The following is a 23,126-nucleotide window of genomic DNA, read 5'->3' on the forward strand; positions in this document are numbered from 1 at the left end:
TATATAATAGCGTGCTATGCAGTTCATCCATTCGGCTCGGCCATATCACTTCTGAGCTGGCAAGATGGCGGCGCCCATATCGAAGATGTCGAACGCAGTGGTGCTCGGCCCAGTGTCGAGCCAATTTTAGTCTTTCTCGCCTTGTTTTAAGGAGAAAAATGGGTGACGCTCTCCCCGACAAGATCCTCAAGGACCCAGGCCCCAATCTTTGCTTCCGCAAGGATGAGTTCATGCGGGTAGGCTTCCGTTTACACTTCAACCAGCTACGTGTGGCACCGTAACCGATCAAACGGTTCGACGCTAAAACCCACGATTTCAGGTATTTTAGGTGGTCGATCATGATCTAACGCGCCACAGGAAAGTGCTGGCTAAAGGCACAATTTCGCAATCTTGTCTTTTAGTTGAGAAAAGCAATGCACAAATTAAGGGATGGACGGGAGCTCGCTGTCGTTGCGTTGAACCGTAACCTGTCCTTGACCGGTAAATCTGGTGCTCTACAGTCACCACCTACAGACATCTTTGTAGCAAATGACAGAGTCACTCCTTGACCTAAATTACTGTTGTCTGTAGGAGTATTCACTTAACGTCATATTTGAGTGCGCCGTCCAGAGCGCATGCTCAGAACAAGCTTACATTAATAACTTGCTAAGACCGGCAATCTTGACATCAGGTAAGGTTGAAGCTTGGGCTAGTTGGTGTGGCATTTTTAAAAGGTTAAAACAGCGCAAACGAAGCGGGACAAGAAGCAGGACACATACACAGCGCTGTGTATGTGTCCTTCTGCGCAATTTAACCTTTTAAGATTGACATCAGGGTCAGTTCAATGTAGTCGTATATTCAAAAAAAGTTAAAGATGGCAAAACGGTGAGCTCACAAAAAGCAGAAAGCACAAGGCTTCCCTAGAAGATCACTAGGGTGTCGCTGGGAGTCGGCCACTTTGCAACGCAACACACCACTGCTGCTTTTTTTTTTTTTTTTTTTTTTCCCCTCAAAATAACAAAATATTGTTTTTTTTTGGGACCCCGCTCCACCCCCCGGCCCCCAGTTTGCTCTTGACCTTTCGGGGGTGGGCTAACTGGCCGTTACACTCGAATGAGTTTGAGACCGCTGCCCTTTAGGGAGTATTCACCGGTGGCCATGCATTTCGTTTCGGTGCATTAATAAGACAGGAAACACCAGAAAGACAAGGCAGAGTTGAGTAGTGGTTAGCATACCCGACTGGATAATCGGAGACCCGGAGTTCAAACCTGGGCTCCGCCAAAGATTTGTTTCAATCCATCAAGCACAGTTCATCTATTCTGCATATTTTCGATTATTTCCTCTTTGGGGACCACATACAATGATTGAAAGTGCCCATGTTATATTAAAGCGTTGCCCTTGATTCTCTCAGATGATAATACCTTGTCTCTAAAGCTCATAAACAAGGAATAATGCATGTACACTCGACGAGACAAACAGTGAGAGGAATTCTGGAGCACAAAGAACACGTATTACGCTGCGGCGTGTTTTATTGGAATATCTTTGATTGGATACATTTCGTTTCATTGCATTAATAAGATGGATAGGAAACGCCAGGACCACAAGGCGGTGTGTTGTAATGGTTAGCATACCCGACCAAATTTGGGAGACCTGGAATTTAAATCCCGGCTCCGCAAAAACTTTTGTCTTTCGTCAGCTCCATAGATTGTGTTTCATTTGATCGAGTATGGTTCATTTCTTTGCATATTCTCGACTACTCCCTACGGAGTATTCACTAGCTGCCATAGCTGAGTGCACGCCTGCTTGGCGCGTGCTGATGGCGAGCTTTCACGGTTCTTTTGCAACTTGCGTTCAAGACCATCAACATTTCAGGTCTCTGCAGCCTATCAATGTGAGCTCGTTCAGGGCATCCACCTAAAATTGGTGCACTCAAATATGGCATCCAGTGATTACCCCCTATAGTCTGTTGCAAGTTAAGAAAAGCAAGGCAAGTTTCTCCCACAAGAGCCTTAGATGAGGCAGGTGGACTCTCCTCTCTTACCTTCTCTTCAGCGTTCCAAAACTGAAATGGAAAAAGGGGAGGGCTTTGCAGGTGCAGCTTGTCCTGCTTTCCTTAACCCGCAACAGACTAGTGCCTGATAAGAAAGAGTAACTCGCTCAGAATCTTTTGTAGGCATTACAATACTTTCACCATACAGAGAGTGAGTGTTTCAGTAAGAGTCTCTGGCATGTCAAAGCACAGCAAGGGGCACGCTAATCAAAGGGAAACATAAAAAACGGTCGTTGGTCGAGGTTGGGGGGAAACGAAAGTGCGTGCACGAACCTGGGGTAAACAGAGGCACGAGGTGTGCAAAGAGCAGACGAACTTGCGAGTCGTATGCTGCCTTTCGCCTTTGGATGTGCTGCAGCGGACGCTACAAGCCGTTGTTGCCATTCCAATGCCGCGTGAGTGTTGAGTGACCTGCAGGAGGGGCACAGCGATGCTCAGGGCACACGATCACTCGATAGGCTCATGTACCTCATTCACCAATAAGCTTGCAATGTGGTGGGAGCTACACGCTCGCCAGACGAACCGACTACCTCCCTTTAACCACGCGACCTCTCTCTCTGTGCATGGGGATCGGTGGAAAATGCGTGATCGTGCGGCAACGAAATATTTGTACGACCAGTTTGACAAGCACATAGCTTCCACCGTACTGTCAGCTTAGGGACGAATAGGGTACAATGCCCACTGCAGTCCATCATAAGGTGATATCGAGCATGGGGACTAGGAAGAGTCGCGTCCATTCCGGCACGTCAAAGCTTGCGCGATATTGTTTGTGTCATTGGTGAGTGTACTTCTGGTTGTTTTGCTCATCGATTTGATTGTAAAATTTCTTCAGAGCAACTTCTGCGTGGATACATTCGTCAGCGAACACCGTAAGCATGCCGGTTTGGAGAAACTGCGTGACGATCTTGGCGTGCACCTCAAGTTCCTCAAGTCGTCGATGATAGAACTCATCAACAAGGACTATGCAGACTTCGTGAACTTGTCGGCGAATCTGGTGAGTCTAGCTCGCTCTTCCATAAAAGTCAGGAACGCTCTGACATTTTAATGCGGGATGCATTTTATTAAAAGCAAAGTTGGGGTTTGTGTCGCATCATTGTAGCCATAGCCATGCTGTGCCCTTGTCACCTAAATTTAGTGGGCTAACATCCTGTTCAGTGATAGCATCTGACATCAAACTGTCACGTGTTGTCAAGGCATCACGTGACGTCATGATGTCACGTGACATCACAGCATCATGTGACTCCCGGTGTCACGTGACATAACACTGCCATCTGACATGCTGTCACATGATGTCATGCTATCAAGTGACTACTCTAGTAGCCCCATGATATCATTATTCTAGAGAGTTTTAAAGTTGTAGATGAGTGTGTCACTCTTTGAGCAGACATTGGTGATGGTTCCTCCACGTAATGAGGATGCAAGAAGTGCACGACACATAAGGATGCGTTATGGCTCGGCAAGATTTCCCGGCTATCGCTCCGACTGCACTGTGGATTCATGCGGGAGTGCTAATTTTCTTATAACTTCTAGGTTGGCCTGGACAAGTTCATCAGGAACATCTCCAAACCTCTGGAAGAACTCAGGGACCAAGTCACTGTGAGTGCTTTTCCCTCCTGTTTGTCTTGCTCATTTGGCTCTTGGAAAAGTGCATCTGCTTATCATTCCTGCATCTTGAATTACCTGTGAAGGATGTGAAAGCAGAAGTCGAGACGTCGCTGAACAGAGCACGGACGGAGCTGGAGGCAAGGAGGGGCATTCAGGAGAAGAAGGTATATTTAAAGCCCATTCCTCTATATGCCTCAGACTGCATTGATGAGGCACCTTTACTGCATTAAGAGGATGTTCCATTGTGCTTTGTATTGGCAAACACTAAGCTTTACTGCCCATTACTAGTAGTTCCGATGACAGCTACTCATTTGCAGGAGAAGAGGGGAAGAAGCCAGCAATCACTTGTACTGTGTCCTCTCTGCACAGTGGGGTTAATCTTGTTGCTCTGTCGGCAGAGAAGTCAGCAGAAATCACTTCCTTGACCGAGCCAACTCTCATCCTCTTCTACGAGTCCTTATTTAGGTGGTACACACATGTATGTTTTCTAAACTCTCCACACATGGGATTATTAATAAGTACCAATAGTAACATTATTGTTTTACGTTTACATGCCCCCAAGCCTGTTTTCTGCAAGACAAACAAATGCCTCTGTGTAAACACCTAACAGTGCACCTTTTTCTTCTGCCATCATTTCATCTAGATACCTAGATGCCAAACAAGCTTTAATTGCTGTTTGCTTTATTTTGAAAAGAAAGAATTGTCTGTAGGAGAGTAGCAAACTCCTCACTCACGATCACAGACCTTCTAATTTCAAAAACACGTGCCCACCCTCTAGTTGCATGTCTACCGTAAAATACCGGGCAAGCGCCCACTCAAACTTTGGAGATAATCGCAAAAAAATGGGGGATGGGCGCTTGTCCGGTCATCAATTTTACATATAAATATATTTGCTCAGATCTTACAAATTCGGTAATGGGCGCGTAATGTGAAATGGGCGGATGCTCGGTATTCTACGGTAGTTGCATCTTTGGAAAATTACTGCACATGTGGCGAAGGAACTGATTTATGCTGTCTATAAATTGACGAATTAACGAAATTAAATTTCCCTTTATTTTACTTTAACCTTGGCAACTCTTTCTGGTGCGGTGTCCTGCAGAAAGCCAGTTAAAAGGTCTTTAATAATTACCATAAAATCCCCTCGAGAGATCGCCCATCCTCTTTTTCTGGCTAAATATCCATAACCTAAACACTACGAAACATTGCCCACCCCCCCATTTCTTTCTGACATCACGCGATGTCCGATAGGAATCGCACGTACCGCGGGATCTGTGGTACCGGTACGTGTGACAAGCGAGTTTGTACCGGGTTCACACACTTTTGTCCGCGATCTGCGTGTGCAATATCGGTTCCCGTGACACTCAGCTTTGTACTAGGTTACCATGTGTTCATTACACCATGAAGCGCAGATCTGCAGCATCCGCAATATGCGGTGTCCTTTCCCGTGACGCAGGAATTCTTAGTGAATTCTCGTGTGTATCGTGTCGTGAAACGTGAGAATTCATAGTGAATTCTCGTGTGTATCGTGTCGTGAAACGTGAGAATTCATAGCGAATTCTCGTGTTTATCACGTCGCTAAACGCAAATATTTTTTGCATTACTTTTGATAATTATTTAATTATTAATTTTTCATAAAGCTTTGCTGTCTCATTTCCAAAGATAGCCCCCCTGATGTTTTTCACCGTTTATCCCTTCATTTTGGATGGGCGTCTTTACAGGATTTTACGATAGTTGTCTCCAGCCATTGTTAAAAAAACAAAAGATTGATTTCTGAAAGGGAAGCTGAAACACTTCTTTTAAAAAAATGAGGTGGAGGTTGATCCTAGCATAGTTTTATCCTGTCAATCTGAATATCACGTTTGTTTTCCCTGAAGATGTAATTAAATGCTAGAAAATGCGAAAAACCTCCAACCAGTTGTTACATCGTAAAAGGATTTTTCGGCCGCCAAGCGCGCGTCGCTCGAGGGCTGCGCGTGCAATCTCAAGCTTGGCAGGCATATTCCGCCACACTGGCACCAGTCGTGACGTCTTTTTCAGCCCTTTTTAAAATTAGCAAGAGCGAGCGTGCCGAGCTTTGATTGGCGCCGAAGATGGGCGAAAGCGGATATTCCGAAAACTCCTTTTGTGACGTCACACTCTGCGAAAGAGGTCCTTCAGCGGTACTGTGAAAATTATTTTCTGCATCCTCCCTACACCAAATTAAAAAATAATTTCGATGTTCAAGATCCTGGAGGTCAGATAAAGATGATTTATGTGCATGTCTGCAAATAAAAAAACGCTTCAGCCTCCCTTTAAACAAAGGCTATCATGTTACCAGACTTCTGCCAGAACTCCTTGTTTACAATGTGAAAGTAGGAAATTTCTATGCGTAAAATAGACAGCATAAAATGCCAAAGAAATGCCCACAGGAATTTCGTTGTGAGTTGGGTGAAACAATGGGATGAGTCCTTGTTCGGTCTGAACAGCAAAAAGCATGGTGGTGGACGGTAGAATAGATTACAAACAGAAAGGATATGTGATCATCGTAACAACAAAAAAGTGGAGAGGCAAGAATTGCTGCGTATTTGCAGTGTTCCCTGGTTCACTTATAGTAGTTGAATCTCCCAAAATCATGGTCAACTTGAAAGTCTATTGCATCATTGATGGAATCGCTCCAGGATACATGGATTTATCGTAGCAGACCGTTGAGCATCACCAAATTTGCTTTAAAACTTAAAAAAAAAAAAAAAAAAAAAAAATAGGCTGAGCATAAAACACTAGGGTATAGGAGAGCTTTCAGCAGATTGAAATGGCAAAATGATTCGACCGAAGAAAATGAGATTCATCAGGCATTTCCCCTTGACCGAAGGGATTGCAAATAGGCCTGATTGTAGTTAATTGTTGATAGCAGCGATTTTCTCTCAGTCGATGGGTTGCAGCTTAGTTAGTGACGTTGTCTCGGGTGCCGCCTGAGAAAACTCTCCTTGACTCATGGCTTTGTTTTGTTCAGGCCCTTCTGCAACAAGCTGTGGCTGTCTGCAAGAGTGTGGAGAAGATTGAGCGACTCATGCCTTCGGCACAGCAGGGAAACAGGTCAGTGATGTTACCTAGTCCGAGGATTAAGTTGCATCCTACCGTCTGCTATCGGGTACAAATGAAATGCCAACAGCGGAGCTTTTGATACATGCTGTGCAATTTAGAGGCAACTCAGAATTGATAAATCTGCAGAGTGGAAAGAGGGGCTACGAGGGTATGCACATCAGAGTAGGTGCGTACGCTTGAAGTCCCCTTTCCTCCCCGTAGTTTTGTCAGTTCCTAGTTGCCTGTAAATTGCGCAGCACGTGTCAAAAGCCACGCGCTCCGCTATTCACATTTCGTTTCTACTCATCATCACTAAATAGGGTTCCATGTTTTCGGTACAACATACCGCTCAAACCCGAAAATGTGTCGCCGAGCCCGTTTTATTATAATCTGGGAAAATGAAAAAACCCTAAAACCATCCTTGAATTAAAAAAAAAAACAAAAAAAACGCCTCACGGAGAAGAGGTCTTTATCTGCTGCCTTATTTTGTGTTGACGGGAACCACACCCCTTATCTCGCTTCCTTTTCATATCGGGACGTTTTCCCAGTGTTTGAGTCACGGGCATGTTTCCTGGAGGCTGGAAAACCTCACGGCCGTGTCCCGATTGCTGCAACAGATGCCCCAATGTGCCAATTTTTCGTCTGACGCCGAAAACAGACACCTAACATGTGGGGAAAAGATACCGTAAAATACCGGGGGAGTGCCTGCCCCATTTTCACTGAGAACTGGGTTAATCTAGACATAGGTGCTTGTCTCGACAAATCAGGTGGTTATCGTATAATTTGAAAAATTCCCAAGTTTGGGAAATGTTAATAGTAGTGGGCACTTGAGCGAAGTGGGCGCTTCTGTGGTTTTTACGGTAAGCACTGAAACCACGCACTATGAACACGAGAGGTTATGTTGAGGCTGTGTTGAAATGCATTGAGAAAAGAGTTTTTTTTATGGTGCCGTTGAAGAGACGGAATTTCTCTTTTCACAGGTGGACCAATGAGCAAGTGGAGCAGGTGGCCATGGAGGTGAACCAGGTGCTTTTCTACCTGAGCAAGTGCAAGCACCTCAAGTTGGCCGGAGCGGTAACACAGGTGGGATCACCGTCCCACACCGTTGAAATGCCCTTCGTCACCGTATTTTACCATGCCTATACTTGGCATTAACTTCTTCGTAAAACATTGCCAAAAGGTAGCGTAGCTTCCACAGTGCTGTGGGACCTCTCTGCAGGTGGTTTTGTACGCGCTCTTGTGCGAAGAAGGTGCCAAACAAAGACGCAAGCTTGTGCAAGCACCTCTAACATCATTGAAGCGCCGCGAAAACTGGGAATGCTTGCCTTGACGACGTAGCACAAATATGTTGATGCCGAGTGGAGAGGTCGACTTGCTCGGGTGCAGAGTGCGATCTGCTTGCCATGCCACGTTAATTGGCCAGTGCTGCACTTTCATTGCACTGACTGGATATCGCTGCACAATACCCAATTAGTACAATGAAAATTCGGTGCCTCGCTTATCTTGAAACTCCGCTAATCTCGAGTTTCTTTTCTAGTTTTTATGACTTGGAGTTACGGAGTGTTTTTAAGTTATTCTCCGGTAGTTTCCATTTCTCGCTAAAAATAATAACAAAAAATACTTTTTGTATCGCGAAAGAGTGTCACTAGACATAATGGGGGTTATTCACTGGTGGCCATAGTTGAGTGCGCAACTGATGAGCGCATGCTGACATCGAGCTTCCACAGTTCTTTTGCAATGTTTATTCCGCACGATCAAAGTTGCCAGTCTTAGCAGCCTATTAATGTGAGCTCGTTCTGAGCATCTGCTCTTAACATCACCCTCAAATATTGTGTCCAGTGAATACCCTCTATAGTATTATTCAAGTGTATTTGTTTGTGCAAGTTTTAAGGCAACCTTACAGTTTTTAGCCCAACAATCTTTGTGCTTAATATTGTTCGATCACGCCAAAATTTGGCATATATATGCTTTAGGATACAGTCGAGCCCGGTTATGTCACACCCGGGTATTTCGACTTATTGTTTTAAATCAAACAGTTCAAACATCCCCTTGAAAATCACATGTAATTGTATACACTCCGTGCGACGCGACTGGCGCGCCGCCGCGCGGCCGGTGCCGAAGGTAGGCAGTGAGAACCCGAGAGAAAACGAAACCGAAACCACACCGCGTACGTTGGTACGCATTAAAGTCGGAGTGGTGCGGTTGCGCTGGGTTCACAGCATGAAGTGCTGCCTGTGCTGCGTCATTAAGTGCTTCAATAGTTATGCGTCGTATCTCGTGGAGACAAAGTTTCACAGTTTTTCATCTCGCCGATGTTTTGTGGGACGGCGACAACGATGGAGCCGTGCCGTACACGCGAGATATTTGGTCTCCCGATCATGTCTGCCACTGTGTCGGCACGGCTGACATATTCTACACTGCCGCTTTGCGCTCTGCGTTTGTTTTCGTACCAGTAACGCCTACATCTGTCAGCGCCGATGGAACGAACTGAAATGCCATCCCACACTCGCGGGTATGCAGTGCCAATTTCGTTGGAGGAATGCCCTCCAAAGAAGTTTCGTCCCCATCGTACGTGTCGATGATATTTCCGGACAAGTATGGCACGGAATCTGTACTTCATGAAGAAAGATTCGAACGGTAAAAAAAGTGACAAATATAAATCTAAAGAAAACAACAATGAAACTCGGAATCACTGGAGACTCGGCGTTTGAGTATGGAAGTTTATGTGGTGTGCTTTCTTTCTTGATCAGCCTCCTTTTGGATGTGGAAACGCTGACACCCCGAGTTCTGTAGACAACCATTTTTTTTTCTCGGCTTTAGAGCCACCTATCGCAAAGTGGTTCGAACTGGAAGTACCGTCCACTGGTCCCTTCCTACCTCTAAACTGTGCACCTCCCACGATGAGTGGTATTATCCGACAGCCTTTGACGGTCAAAGCCAGTTCCCATTTAGTTACGCCGCCCAAACAAAATTCCACCTGGTTTCGCTTTGCCAACTCTTTTTGCTATAATAAGTGTTGTGCCAAGTGACGGTCATGTCAAAGTACCTGTGCGCCGAAAATCAGCACCTCGCACAACAGGTTATTACACAACAGCTGACCGCAAAAGCCCTTGGCGGCCAAACCGTGTGTTGGCCGACAACTTTGTTTTCTCGGCTTTGGAACCACCTTTCGTAAAGTTGTTTCAATTGGAAGTACAGTCCACTAGTCCCTTTCTACCTCTAAAGTCTCCACCTCCCCCAACCAGTGGTATTCTCTTGACAGCATTTTCTTGGTCAAAACCGGTTTCCATTGAGTTACGCCGCCCAAACCAAATTTTCTCGTGGTTTCCCTATGCCATTTTTTTTTGTATAATAAGTGCTGTGTCATGTTACTGTCAAGTCCAAGCACCTGTGTGCCCAAATCTGCACTTTGCACAGCCCGCTATATTCTTTAGAAACATAACTTTCACATCTGCTGTCTTAAAGAAACTTGGCACTCTTCGTGCACAAACTTAGTGAACATCTCACTCGCTTCCAAATATTATCGTTCCAGCAGTCCTAGGTTTACAGCGACGAGCGAAATAAATTTCCCACTCAGAGCAATTATGGTGGCGGCTGTCTTGTTTTTCGGAAAATTGCTCCAACTCCTTTTTCGGCCGCAACTAGAGAAATTACCCCTAATAACGACTCAAACTCAATATATAAGAAGTGGAGAAAAGCTAAATGCCCTTCTGCCCCAACACTCATGCAACGTCACCCTCAACTTATCGGCTCAAAAAGCAAAAGTTTCGTCCGTTTGCGCTTCCGCCGCCACAGCTTGGCATGCGAAAAGGCGCCGCAGGCTGCTGAACGCGCCTCACAGTCAAACGCCAGCTCCTCCGCTAGCGGCGCTGCGCGCGTCTTTCAAAGCGCCCCCTATAGTTCCCGCACGGAGTGTATAGGAGCGTTGTTTTTCTGTATCAAACTCCCATGGCGGGGACACTCGATATAGCGAACAAAGCACGGCGGCACAGCGCTTGTCCCACGGTGCCCTCTGCTTATTATCTCACATGGTCTCACCTAGACTCACAGCGCCGCCCGGTGAGTGGCAGAGGCACTCAACACGCATGAATGAAATGCCTTTCGCTGCCCACCCCCCCCCGCACACCGAGCGACGCTGTGTACTACAAAGTGCAATAAAATACTATCACTATCGTAACAGCTATTGCTCTAAAATAACCCCGGAAAGCCACCCCCACATTCCAAAAAAAATAGACCCCAAAGTCACGGTCCTTTCGCCGCAGAGAGTGGATGCAGTGACATGGCAGCTCCAGCGCCACCTGGAGGAGACGTTCCTGAGCAGCCTGCGGAGGGACAGCCGAGGGGAGCTGGGGGCGGTGCTGCGCATCTGCGCCACCCTCGACCGCGTCGGGCCCATGGAGGAGCTCTTCCGGAAGAAGGTGGTCGCACCGGCACTGGACGAGGTGACCAAACATTTCTCTGTGTCGGAACTTGCGGTACCAGAGCACTAGAGGGTTAGAGGTAGTTTTGGTGACGGTTGTGACGCAACACAAAACACCCAGAATTCAGGATTGTGAGACGCCGGCCACCACTGTTGTTGAGTTGTTTTACTACTTCTCTTTCGTTGGAACTATTTTTTGCCAAAGCCTTTGGCATCTGACAAAATGGGGAGAAGCTGGTTTTGAGGAACGCCAGACAGGTGACTGTATTTATGAAAAGCCGGTTTGAAAGCCAAGAACAGGAGCATTCACGTCTTCAGCTCGACGCTCGCCCTCCCGCGGCATGAACGGGAAGCGCTCTAGTGAGTGTCTTCAGATCCTCCTGCTCAGCGGCCACAGCGGAACTGCTCACGATCATGGCTCGTGATATGTACTTTCCGAATGCAAACAACACTCTTCACTGTCCCAGTGTAGTGCTGCAGCCGATATGGCATTGTACCTTACTGGAGATTTTGAGTATTGCGCGTAGAAGCAAACGCAAGCGGCGTGCGTTTGTGTTAGAGTTGCGTGTCCCACGTTGTGCGTGTGCCTCATCGCCATGCACCATCCAATACCGCAATTTTAAGCTCCACGCACACACAGTGTGGATTGAAGCATAGCTAACGCAAACACACAGCGCTTGCGTTCGCTCGTATACACAATACTAAAACACACTACTGTTTCACCGGCTTCCAACGCCAACGAAACACGTGTTGCAGTGAAGAGAGGTGCAAGCAGGTAGGCGTTCCTTCGAACTGGAAAGGCTGAAATTGGCGAAACGACGGAGCGTAAAAATAAAAGTAAATAAATGTTATAAAAAAAATTAAAAAAAAAAAAAAAAGTTTTTTTTTTGTTTTTTTACTTTTGGGCATTTGGTCTGGAAGGATATTGGCGGCACTTTTGGACGTTTTGCCGATTGTCAAAAGTCGCGACTTTCATAGCAAAATATACTTCACGTACAATAAATGTAATTTTATATGGATTTCTCACAGTAGCTATAATGTTTTCATTGATTTTAGACTATATTTTGATTTTATTACTTGGTAATTAAAAATACTGCAATTGGCACCAGTGATGATAATTAGCACACTTTTAATTGTCAAATGTGTTTGCACGTTTGAAATTAGATCATAAGCAACAAATTATATTAGAGCTTGAAAAATTATGTATTAAAATATCTGAATTTAAATATTATTATTATTAATACAAATCGCGGCAGTGTATGCCCCCAAGTAACGCCATGATGAAATAAATACGCCATTTAACCATAATAGTCTTTCAGAAAGATATTACTTAGTTTTCTTTTTAGCATATGAAACACTCTGACATTGTTATCAAGATAGACAAACAGTCAAACACTGGATGTAATATAAAGTCCTATGCGTCGCGTGTTACTCTAAAAACACACACACACTTCAGCTGTCTGACTCGGATTCTGTCTTGGGGTTTTATTTTATTAATTATACATTTTGTGGAAAATTGGAATTATTCTCTTATTTTTGTGCGGGGAATAATGTTAAACCAATTAATCATCTAAATACCTAAAAACCCATTAAAAGGCCCGCAGTTCATTATTTCACATGACGATTACCTGAGCGAGAAAAGGCAGCGAGAATGCACAAATATCAGCCTGGATCGAACATTTATGTCACAAAATAAAGTTTCCGCGAACAACTTCTCTAACTAAGTAATTACGATGTGAGACACATCTTGAGTTATCAAAGAATACAAAATTAAGACCTATATAGAAAAATTAAATCCGAAATTCAGTTTAGTTCCGGTTTTGCTCCAGAATTAAAACGCGCATTCTTGCATAAATATGACGCTAAACACCGTTTTTGTTTCAGGGTAAAGGGGTGACCTGCGCCCCTAACACTTTAGCTTCCTCGTATTACCAGAAATTATTTGTGTCGCTCAGTGAAGCCAGCTCACTAGACAGGCTCAACAGCGGCACGCATCTCCGACCCTCACTATAACCGCCATTTTGGAAAATGAGTGGCGCCACCTATAGTTAGTTGGAGTCGCGAATAGAAAGAAGGATAAAGGTATTGACAGCAAGTGCTGCCTTAAAGGAAAAAAGGAAAAAATTCTGGATTTGCGCGTGAAAGTTTTTGTACCAAAGAAGTGACAAAATGTTTTTAAAGAGTAAGCTAACTTTTGTTTCGAAGATTTTGCTACAAAATATGTAACAACGTATCAAACACTTTCTAGCGCGCATCGACCATAAAGAGAAAGTCGGCATTTCGTCTTGTAGCACGAAAATGTTTCGTAATTCTAATGCGAAAGCATTAACTGTCTCATGGAGCGAGCTGACGTCATCAGTCTGAAGCGCGAAAACGGCTCCTAGTTTCTGCGATCCCAATAGGAGCAATTCGCCTTCGGTTCCATTGGCTGGCGCGCGTCGACGGGGCTCCCATTGACCGCTGCGTTATGTCCTCCGAGATCCCGAAACGTGCGCGCGCTAGTAGGCAGCAGACAAAAAAGGGAGCGGACGAGCGGCTTGCATGCTTTCGCATTCACAACTCATAAGAAATGCTTAGGTGTACCTAGAGCTTTTTTACTTTCCACCACCTCGTTGAATTGAAATCACCTTCCCACTTCAGTGTCTGAAATTGTTGGTATGGACAGTCTTAGAAAGGCTGAGATTAACCTTTACATATTGTTGTAAAGAGTCCTAATAACAGTTAAAGAGTTTGTTCATGCTCTGTGTTCATTGCTCCGTATAGTTTTTGTAGCCCACTCCCATTTGTGATGCATCTGGCACGGAGGGTAGTGAGATAGATATATGTCAGACGCGCAACGTTTGTTGAAAATTCAGTCGAGACTTCAGCTCAAGAAACTAACACGTTTTCTGGCGCATATGTTGCGCTTTTTGTCACAAATTTCCATTGGTATGTTTTATAGAACGGTGCAACTTAATGAGCTTTTTTTAAAGTATTGACGTCTATGACAAGGGAGGAACGGCAGAGCATCTGCCAATGGCCTGCTTTTCTGGTGGTTTGTGCACAGGTCTGTGGTTGCAGTGGTTCACTGACAATACAGGGAGGTTATACAATGGTGCGACTCACAGACTTTAAAATATGGCAGACTCGAGCTAGGCTGTCGGTATGCTTGCCAGGCGTGAACCCGAGGTGGCTGCTGTTGCAGATGGTGCAGGAGCGAGTGCTTCAGGAGGTGGGACTGGAGGGCATCTACGACCAGGTGGTGATGTTTGCAAGCACCCGCTGCCAGACTCTGCTGGACCTCACCTCTGGTGGTGGCAGGTGAGCCCTTCACCGTCTCCCTCGGGCTAGAGTCGTTACGTAAGCTACGCCTTAAAGTAACGACTCTTTGGACATCTTGTCGCTTAAAATGACAGTTCGTCTCAAATCGCAGAAAATGGTTTTGTGCCCCCCGTCGAAGCGGTCTGCGACAAAGGAAAGTAATTTTGCCCAAGTTTTCCCCGACACGGTACCGGGTACCTCGGGAAGCCACACTAGGCATCAAAATGGCTGCGCCGAAGGGACGGTCGGCGAGTGTCGACACTCTAAACGCAAATCCCACTGGTCATTTTAGAGCGCGCCGGGAGTAGACCAGATCTGAGATGGAGCACGCAATCTGAACAGAGTCGCTTTGCCTCCAGATCCCCGTAAAACATGACCGCTCCTCCGGGATCAGCGGATGCCTTCCCGCCATTCACCTTACCCTTCCCGAAGTTACAGATCTCGAAGCGAGATGCCCGGTAAGCAGGGAAGTCACATGTGCGCGCCGAGGGCTGGCCAGGCTGGCTCCCGGTCAAATCTGCCGAAATCGGCGGAGTGACTTTTCACGGATCCGGATCGGGGAGATCCGAAGTGGGAGCTGACCCAAAACGACGAGTGGAACATGACCGTCTCAAATCCGATCGCCCAGTGAAATAGGCGCGCTCCCGAAAATTCGATCCCGGCGCACTCCAAAATGACCAGTCGAATTCGCAATTAGAGGCACAAACTTGCAACTGCTGACGACCGAGTGCCTTAAAACATCTTTGGATCTCTCGCGATGAGAGCAGGACGAGAGGACTCGCGGGCGCCATCTTGTCACGACCAGACAGTCGTGACAAAGGCAGAAGTTGTTGTTCGCCTTGTACAGATTGTTGGCTTCAGGATGAAGGAGCAGGCAGTGTGCCTACTCCTTGTTTGCTGTGTAGATGCTCCGTCGCTCGGTGAACCCCCAAGACCTGATGCGTAGCCAGTTCGAATACACTTCGTCTAAATCGACCCTGCATTAATGCATTGGTTACGGCGCTATTTTGGGCTTCACTTTTGCCGGTTAGACCCGGTGAGGCGACTCCTGTCACCTTTTTGTCCTGGCCTCGAGACTAATTTTTTCTTAATAAAAGTTGGTTGGCTGATGGATTGATTCTTGAAACATCTTGCTTAAATAAAAGTTAATTGATTGATTGGCAGATGGGTTAGATCAATCAAGAAAGTCATCTTTGAGTAAATCAATTGCTAAAAAAGTTAATTGTTAAATTATTGATAGAATTATCGGAGTTGTAAATCAATTTTTTTTAAAGTTGTTCGATTGATAGGTCAATTGATTAATGGGATTATCTATGAGTGACTCAATTCCTCAAAGAGTTGATTGTCATTTAATCGATTGACAGGTAGGTCAATCGTTCAATATAATTATATAAGTCAATTTCTTAAAATGTTGCTTAATTGATGATTGATTGTCAGACGGGTATTGTGATCACAAGAAGATAAAAAGAAGAAACACATCACATGCACAGCATCAAATGTACAAATTAATCAGGCTACAAATAGTGGGCACACTTCACAGAAAATTTATGTACAGAGTTTCAACATTCAACTAGACTCTCCAAGTCCCGGCGAAAGCTGAGGGATCCATAAAAATGTCCAAGCGGGAGGATGAGATTTTTTTAAATGAAATTTGCATACAGGACAGCAGTTAGAGCTTAAACATGAATTGAATGTAAAAAAGACAGTAAAATTTCTGGTAACGCAACAAGGAACATGGAAGCTGACAGGACTCAAAAACAGGTTAGCATCAATCCAACCATTACCACCCTGTGTAAAAAAAATCAAATCACGCTTGTATCTTCTTTTTGACAATGGCCTAAGTAAAACACTATTAAGAAATTCATAATCATAATAAAATTGACACTGAAAGTGTCTGTCACATACAATGCATATTATTCTTTTGCACCGATCTGATGCTTAGGGACTGCGTACGTGTTAAAGAATTCCAAACCATTGAGGGAAATTCAGGCCATGGACGAACTAAAGCACAAAATAAACAAATCATACAAGCAGGGTGTCTGAACTTTTGAGTTATACGAGATACTATAATACCAGGAGCTTTTATCTCACGGCCAACAGTAAAAGACACGTGAGCATTGAATGATGGCGCACTATCAAGACGCACATCGAGATCTTTCGTTACAGTCACGCGTTCGATAGGAGCTCCTCCCAAAGAGTAAGTGAAGTGCTCAACAGCAAGTTGTCTGCTCAAAGAGAGGACCCTAGTTATTCCCCAAAGACCTTTGCAGTATGTTATTCATATTGTGCTGAAGAGCATTGCAATCAAGAGGAGTATCAACAGCGCAAAAACCTTAATATCATCCGCAGACAGTAAGAGCTCAGCCTTTTTGACACACGACGCTATATCATTAAAGAATATCGGAAACAGAAGAGCCCCAAGAGTAGACCGCTGGGGACACGTGAAGTTGTAGAAAATAGTTTAGAACGGACACTAGAAATTCAAACATGATTCATACAACACGGCGATTCGTACATGTAAAACTGGGCACTCCTTAGGTCAACAATATGTAAAGATACGTCGTATGTGTATTTTCCGAATGTTACAAAATTAAGGGGCAGGCACTTATCGTGGCATGGGCGGATGCTCGGTATTTTACGGTAGGTCAACTCCTCAAAACGTTGCTCGGTTGACAACCGGTTGGCAGACGGTTCTTTTGATCAACAGAACTGTCTCTACATGAATGGATGGCTCCCATTCTCTCGCAGCATGTCGGCGGAATGCCCCGGCTACGCCTTTGTGGGGCGTGGCCTGTGGCCCGAGCTGTGCGAGCAGCTGGAGCGCCGCCTGCCCTTGGTGTTTGCAGCGGGCAACCCGGGCGTGTTTCAGTCTCGCTTCTCGGCCACCCTGGCCTTCTTGGCCCGGCTGGAGCGCCTATGCGGCTCCATCGAGGCGGTCGGCCAGTTTCGCCAGCAGGAGTCCTACAGGCGCTTCCTTGCCAAGTGGAATCTCGCCATCTATTTCCAGCTCAGGTCTGTGACTCTGATATTTCTGCCCGAAGGGAACTCGTGGTGTTGTACGACACAATTCTGTTAAGGAAGGGTCGGCTTTCGAACCCCTAGCTTAATATGAATGGAACTGACAGTTTAAATGAAACTGATAGCCATGATAAAGGGAGCAGAAAAATGCAGCAGAACCGAGTATGCGGTTGTCTAATTAAGCGATTAGCTTCAGAGATAATGAAAGAGCCTTGGCCGGCTAGTGTAAATTTTCCCGCTAAATTTAGCGGGGAACTTAATCGGTATTGAGGTCACGTGACATCAAGTCATGTGACATTATTTTTCCCGCTAAATTTAGTGGGGAAACTGAATTGGTGTTGAATTCACGTGACGTATAATTTCCTACTAAATCTAGCAAGGAAACTGAATTTGTGTATAGGTCACGTGGCATCCAGTCATGCGACATCCTTTTCCCCGCTAAATTTAGCGGGAAAAATAAACAGCCAGAAACATACCTCAAATGGGCCTGAAGATCCTAAGAAAGCTAACTGCTTTAAAAGGTTTCAGCTCTGTACATTAATTGGGAAGCAAACTAAGATAGTTACCATCAGGGATAGACCAGCATTGTTCAGTTATTGTTTGAAAACTAGTGCTATACCCTGCTGTTTTGTTTGCTAGGTGCAAAACAGAATGCTTAAGAGTGCATCCATAGAAAAAATTTTGCCAAAATTAATTTATTTCTCTACAAATATTGTTTTATAAAATCGAGCAACTTTTTGACCCGTATCTCCAACAAAAAGCTAAAATTTTATCAAAAAACATTTAGAAGGTAAAAACCGTTGTCAATTGCATTTCTCATTAAATTTCACTCAGTAAAAACAAAGAATGAGTCTGTTTCAGTTCCATTACAGGGGTGGAACGGCTGCGCCATTTGCGCCATTTTGCGCCAGACGCATTTGTCTGCGCCATCCTGCGCCATTTTGCGGAAACTGCGCCACAGCCAATACATCGCGCCATTGTGCTCCAAATTGCTGAACGTGCGCCCAATTTTTTTTTTTTCATTTTGTCTTGGTTTCGGTTTTTATCGACTCGATTGGCAACAATGAGCGCGTTTAGCTTGGTCGGCCTTGCAATCCTTTGTTCTGTTTATTCTTCCTTTGTATCCCAATTCCCGAGTCGGAAGCGCGCGAAAAAACTCGGGGTTCCAATTCCAAGTGCTACACCACCTGCGACTGGATTGTTGTTCTTCAACCATAAGCGGCTAAGCAAGTCGGCCGAGAAGAGGTAGAGCCGTTAAGCGTCAGATTACCTGAGGCTCTGCGGCCCGGGTTCCGGAAGTCAGCCAGTTGAAAACACATTAGCAAACGATTCCTTTTAGTACTTCTTCGTTAGAAGTTGGAACCGCATTCCTGCAAGATAAATCGTGATTTAATAGAACTGAAACGCAGTCCGATCCGAAACCTTGCCGGCCAGCAGCTCTCACGCGAGCGATAGATCTTGCTTGATAAACCTTGCTCCTGCTTATCGCTAAGAACACGATAACTCCATTAATCGTAGTCTGCTGCTTCAATATTGAGTTATACAATAGTATAAACTCGGAATTTGTTGCCCTGTTCCTCCGCGCAACTGCAAGTCCGTTTCTCACGCACGTCACGTGGTTCGCACATATAATTACCATCTCGAACAGGTGTGAGTTGTGCCATAAGCAGTGCTGGTTTGCATTTTGAGCAGTTGAAAGCCACTCAGAAAATATCAAGGACACTATCTGCAGAAACATATGGTACTTGCTTTTTGGTTCTCATTAAGGCTCACAAAGTTTCAAGTTTTCGCATCTGTTACACTGTTATCCCACCTACATAGGTCCCTAACCACTATCTGTGTTGTTCTTTTGTGCTGCTAAGCACAACTGAAATTGCTCCCGTGCTTGTCTAAAACACAAGCTGAAGTGCAATGAAAACTGATCTGAGCTGCTCCTAGCCTGCTCCAGAACATCGTTTTAGCTGCTCCCAACCTGCTCCAAAACAGCTGTTTCAGCTGCTCCCGTGGCTGCTCCCAAGTACATTTCATGAGTTCCACCCCTGCATTATCGAGCGATAGATTAACTGAAGTAAAATTTATATATATAAAAATGGAATGGATTAAAATGCTTTCGAAGTGTCTGGGTTCCCATCTTTCGTACAGCACCGAGGCACTGAGTATAATTTATAGCAAGTTAACTATGTGGCAAAAATGAACGCAATGGAAGCCCCGTCGACGCGCGCCAGCCAATGTAATTGAAGGCGAATCATTCCTACTGGGATCGCGGCGGGAACTAGGAGCTGTTTCTGTGCTTCAAACTGATGACATCAGCTCGCTCCATGAGACAGTTAATGCTTTTGCATTAAAATGTAATCAAGCACGCGCCGCTCAATCATATGCTCAAGGACTTTGGCGTCGTCCATCCTAGAGGTCGTCCTAGGCGTCGTCCGAGAGGTTTTCCTAGAAGTCGTGTTTAAGGTTGTCCTTGAGGTCATCCTAGACATGGTTCTCTAGGCATCGTCCTAGACGTCATAAAAATAACAGCCTCCCTGGTCCTCTATCATAAAATAACAGCTCCCTGGTCTTCCATCTTTACATGAAGTGGAAGTGCTCTACAATTTTTTTTATCACGGAACTTTTTTTCATTGAAATGTTGTCAGCATAGAAGAGAAGGTTCATCTTAGAGCCCCCCTTAGTCTCAAGGCCGAAGGAACGGCCTTTGAACATTTGGTGCCGTGTTCCAAGCAAGATGTGTTTTACTTATGCAGGTTCCAGGAGATTGCGTCTCAGCTTGAAGTGGCCCTCAGCGAGCCTGGGAAGCTGAGCTCAGGTGCACTTTTTTCTGCTTCTCGGTCCACTGTCAGGTTACAAGGTACACTGCTGCCAGCAGCAACATCACCATGATTTAGCTTCTTTCCCTGTGACAGGGAATCATGTCACTTCGCCTCCGCGTAAAGGCTTTGAAAATGTTGTTCAAGTAAGAATCGGCGGGAAAACTTAAGTTGCAAAATATCCTCCGACCGATTTAAGGAGAAGTTGTGTACCGTACCACATACCGCTTCACCTAACCTCTGGCCGCAGCAGAATGCCCAGAGCCATCTTAGCTAGTCCAGCCCTGTGAATGTAGCACGTGTCTACGCTTTCTGCGCATCTCAGCGCTTCCTTTCGAATGTCATGAAAAACTTTTGCGGACATGTATTGGCTCCGACGGCTCGTAGCGTCTGCCGTGGTCTCACGTAAGATGAGATGGAGTATAGACTCACTGCCTCACAAAGAAAATCTAGCTTTGTGCGTAGTGAATGCACATCACAAAGGTAGTCCTTGCGAGATTTGGTTCTTGGAAAAAGAAACTATATGCTTTTCTCCTTCAAAAAATGCATGCTTCGATAAAAATTCTTGTAAACTCGCCTCTATCCTTTGCATAAAGCCAAGCAACACAGGACCTGCTGTGTGTTGGTGTCTATCTATTTCAACCTGTTTAGCCTGTTTCGTTTGTTTCGTTTTTGGGGTAACTTGTTAGGGATGCCTACCCACGTGAAAATCGGTTCGCTCGCAGCTGGATCGTAAAACTGGTGCCAGCGGAATCTATCTGGGGCCAGTTCCACGATCTGGCTCCGAGCAGATCGATTTGCACCCAGGCGCACAAACGTTTGACGCATTTCGTATCAGTTCGACATGAAGCGCGAAGGTAAGTTAAAATTGGGGGAGAATCGCATTTTAGTAACATTACGGTACCTTCAACGCGTCTTTGACTGGCGCGTTTGCGTCCTGTCCCGCCCGTGCATCAAAAGTGAAGGGGCAACAAGTGACGTTACAGAAGCCGGAGTGTCGTGATGTCGGATGTCGCTGCAGTCAGTGCTAGAAGTCCCGGTAAAAAGTAAAAACAAAGGCAAGTGGCGTTCCTACTACTGATATCCGAGGCTTCCGACGACCGTCAAACTGTAGAGCGACTTGTAGCAGAACATGCATCTGCCACATCCACCCGGTGACATGACACTTTTTTGATGTCGTCAGGCTGAAATTGAGGGACCGCCTTTTAGGACGCGACAAGCGCACACACCGGTCGAAGACGCGTTCCGGGTGCCGTCGTAACGTGCCATGACCGGGCAAGACCCGTGCGGCCACCTCCGTTGTTCGCAGAGGGTCCGTTCCGGCTCTCCTGCCACCAGTGCCTGTGGGCCCAGCTGGAGCGGTGCTGGCACCCCGAGGTGTTTGTGGCCCCCCTGGCACACCGCTTCTGGAAGCTCACCCTGCAACTCCTCGCCAGGCACCGCCACTGGCTGCACCAGCAGGCCCAAGGCGAGGACCGCACCTGGCGGCGCAGTATGCGTGTCGCGTGAATCCCTAGTTTCTCGTATCTATGCGATTGCTTCGGTGCACGATTCACTGGCAACGTGTAGACTGGCGCTTCCCAAAGTTTGCGTCGCTGCAGACCCCCCGAATGTCGCAGGGGCCATTCTGTTTATGTGACGCGTTGCATACGTCGAGTAACTGATGTTTCCCGATGTACGTGAGATGAGAAACCACGTTTATTACCTCTGGCATCCTGAAAACAGGTCTAGGGAGAGCGGTCCTGTGGTTGAAATGCGAAAACGGCAATACATGCCTGGACGCTTGCTCCTAGAACACCAGTAGTAAAGATGCACTCGTAAGTAGAAGCCAGCAAGAGCACACTGTAACTCACAAGAACTCCACCGTAGCTGCAAATGCGTTTGTTGCGATGATTGTAACTGTCTTCAGTGCCTTTTCTGTCCCCGGTCTTCCGCACTGTGGTGTTAACTTCGATAGCAAGACCAGAGGGGGTGGCTGTCAGTGAGGAGAGGTTGGCATTCTTTGAGATCAAGACCTTTCAGAACCCCTGCTCTAAGCAGTGACTATTGAGTGGCTTCATCTGTTGATAGAGCTGCTAAATAAGCTACGCTTCAGAGTATCGACACTCCAGCCATCTTGGTGCTTGAAATTATAGTTGCCCGTCACCCAAAACTATTTCTGAAATCCTAAGAAATGCTTTGCAGTCCTCCAGAAACATTAAAATGGTCCACGACGGAGAGGAACAACATCACCTCTTCTTGATGCCATATACATAGAACTCGGGAGGTCGTGTTTTCGAATCGTAACGATCTCCAATTTTCCCTGCTCTGCTCTAAGGACCAAAATGGCGGCTTTCACGAGATAATCGACTGAATGCCGTACCGACACGAAGTATAGCCTATATAGCTACACTTAATAAGCTACCAGAGTCCTTAATGTGCCTAAGCTCCTTAAAAAATGCTCAAAAAAAACAACAACAAAAGAAATGCTGCCAACCATACATTCTTTAAAATTGTTTGATAGGAATTTATTGCAAATTTTGCGGTTTTTGTATTTTAGTTTTTGATTGACTATTTTTCTGCCTTGCGTGCTATATGCCCAAGCATCTGCTTAATTCATATTTGCCTCAATTTTTGTTTTTTTCTGGTTGTAGAATTTTTTTTTTTTTTTACGTTTTAGTTTTTTGGTGTGTGTTATACCTATTTGTTGTATTATTTTTTTGCTTAAATCAAGCATACATTCATTCTGTTTTGTTTGTTTACATCGAGCACATTTGTATGTGTATTTTTGCCAATTGCCCAACGCTACACGCAAGCAGGACGCTGCCTTTGTGGGCCAGCACTATTATCTTCGTAATTCGTTATTTTAATAAAGTATTGTTATTAGGGTTTGGCCCTAGCTGTA

The 23,126-nt window shown here is 45.5% G+C and overlaps 1 protein-coding gene across 1 annotated transcript in view; it reads left to right on the top strand.

Moving 5' to 3' along the window:
* The first annotated feature begins 47 nt into the window (after window positions 1–47).
* The window catches only part of LOC8030631 (conserved oligomeric Golgi complex subunit 2), a 39,618-nt gene continuing 16,539 nt past the window's right edge, over window positions 48–23,126 (top strand). Inside the window, exons 1-11 of the mRNA XM_029971441.3 lie at window positions 48–236; window positions 2,862–3,023; window positions 3,560–3,625; window positions 3,718–3,798; window positions 6,624–6,706; window positions 7,675–7,777; window positions 10,957–11,136; window positions 14,299–14,414; window positions 17,163–17,426; window positions 20,180–20,241; window positions 21,552–21,710. Of these exons, the coding sequence (XP_029827301.2) occupies window positions 159–236; window positions 2,862–3,023; window positions 3,560–3,625; window positions 3,718–3,798; window positions 6,624–6,706; window positions 7,675–7,777; window positions 10,957–11,136; window positions 14,299–14,414; window positions 17,163–17,426; window positions 20,180–20,241; window positions 21,552–21,710 (1,354 nt within the window). The 5' untranslated portion in view covers window positions 48–158. The remainder of the gene's footprint in view (window positions 237–2,861; window positions 3,024–3,559; window positions 3,626–3,717; window positions 3,799–6,623; window positions 6,707–7,674; window positions 7,778–10,956; window positions 11,137–14,298; window positions 14,415–17,162; window positions 17,427–20,179; window positions 20,242–21,551; window positions 21,711–23,126) is intronic.

This window comes from Ixodes scapularis, unplaced genomic scaffold, assembly GCF_016920785.2.
Source record: "Ixodes scapularis isolate PalLabHiFi unplaced genomic scaffold, ASM1692078v2 PGA_scaffold10__122_contigs__length_95168666, whole genome shotgun sequence".
Lineage (NCBI taxonomy): Eukaryota > Metazoa > Arthropoda > Arachnida > Ixodida > Ixodidae > Ixodes > Ixodes scapularis.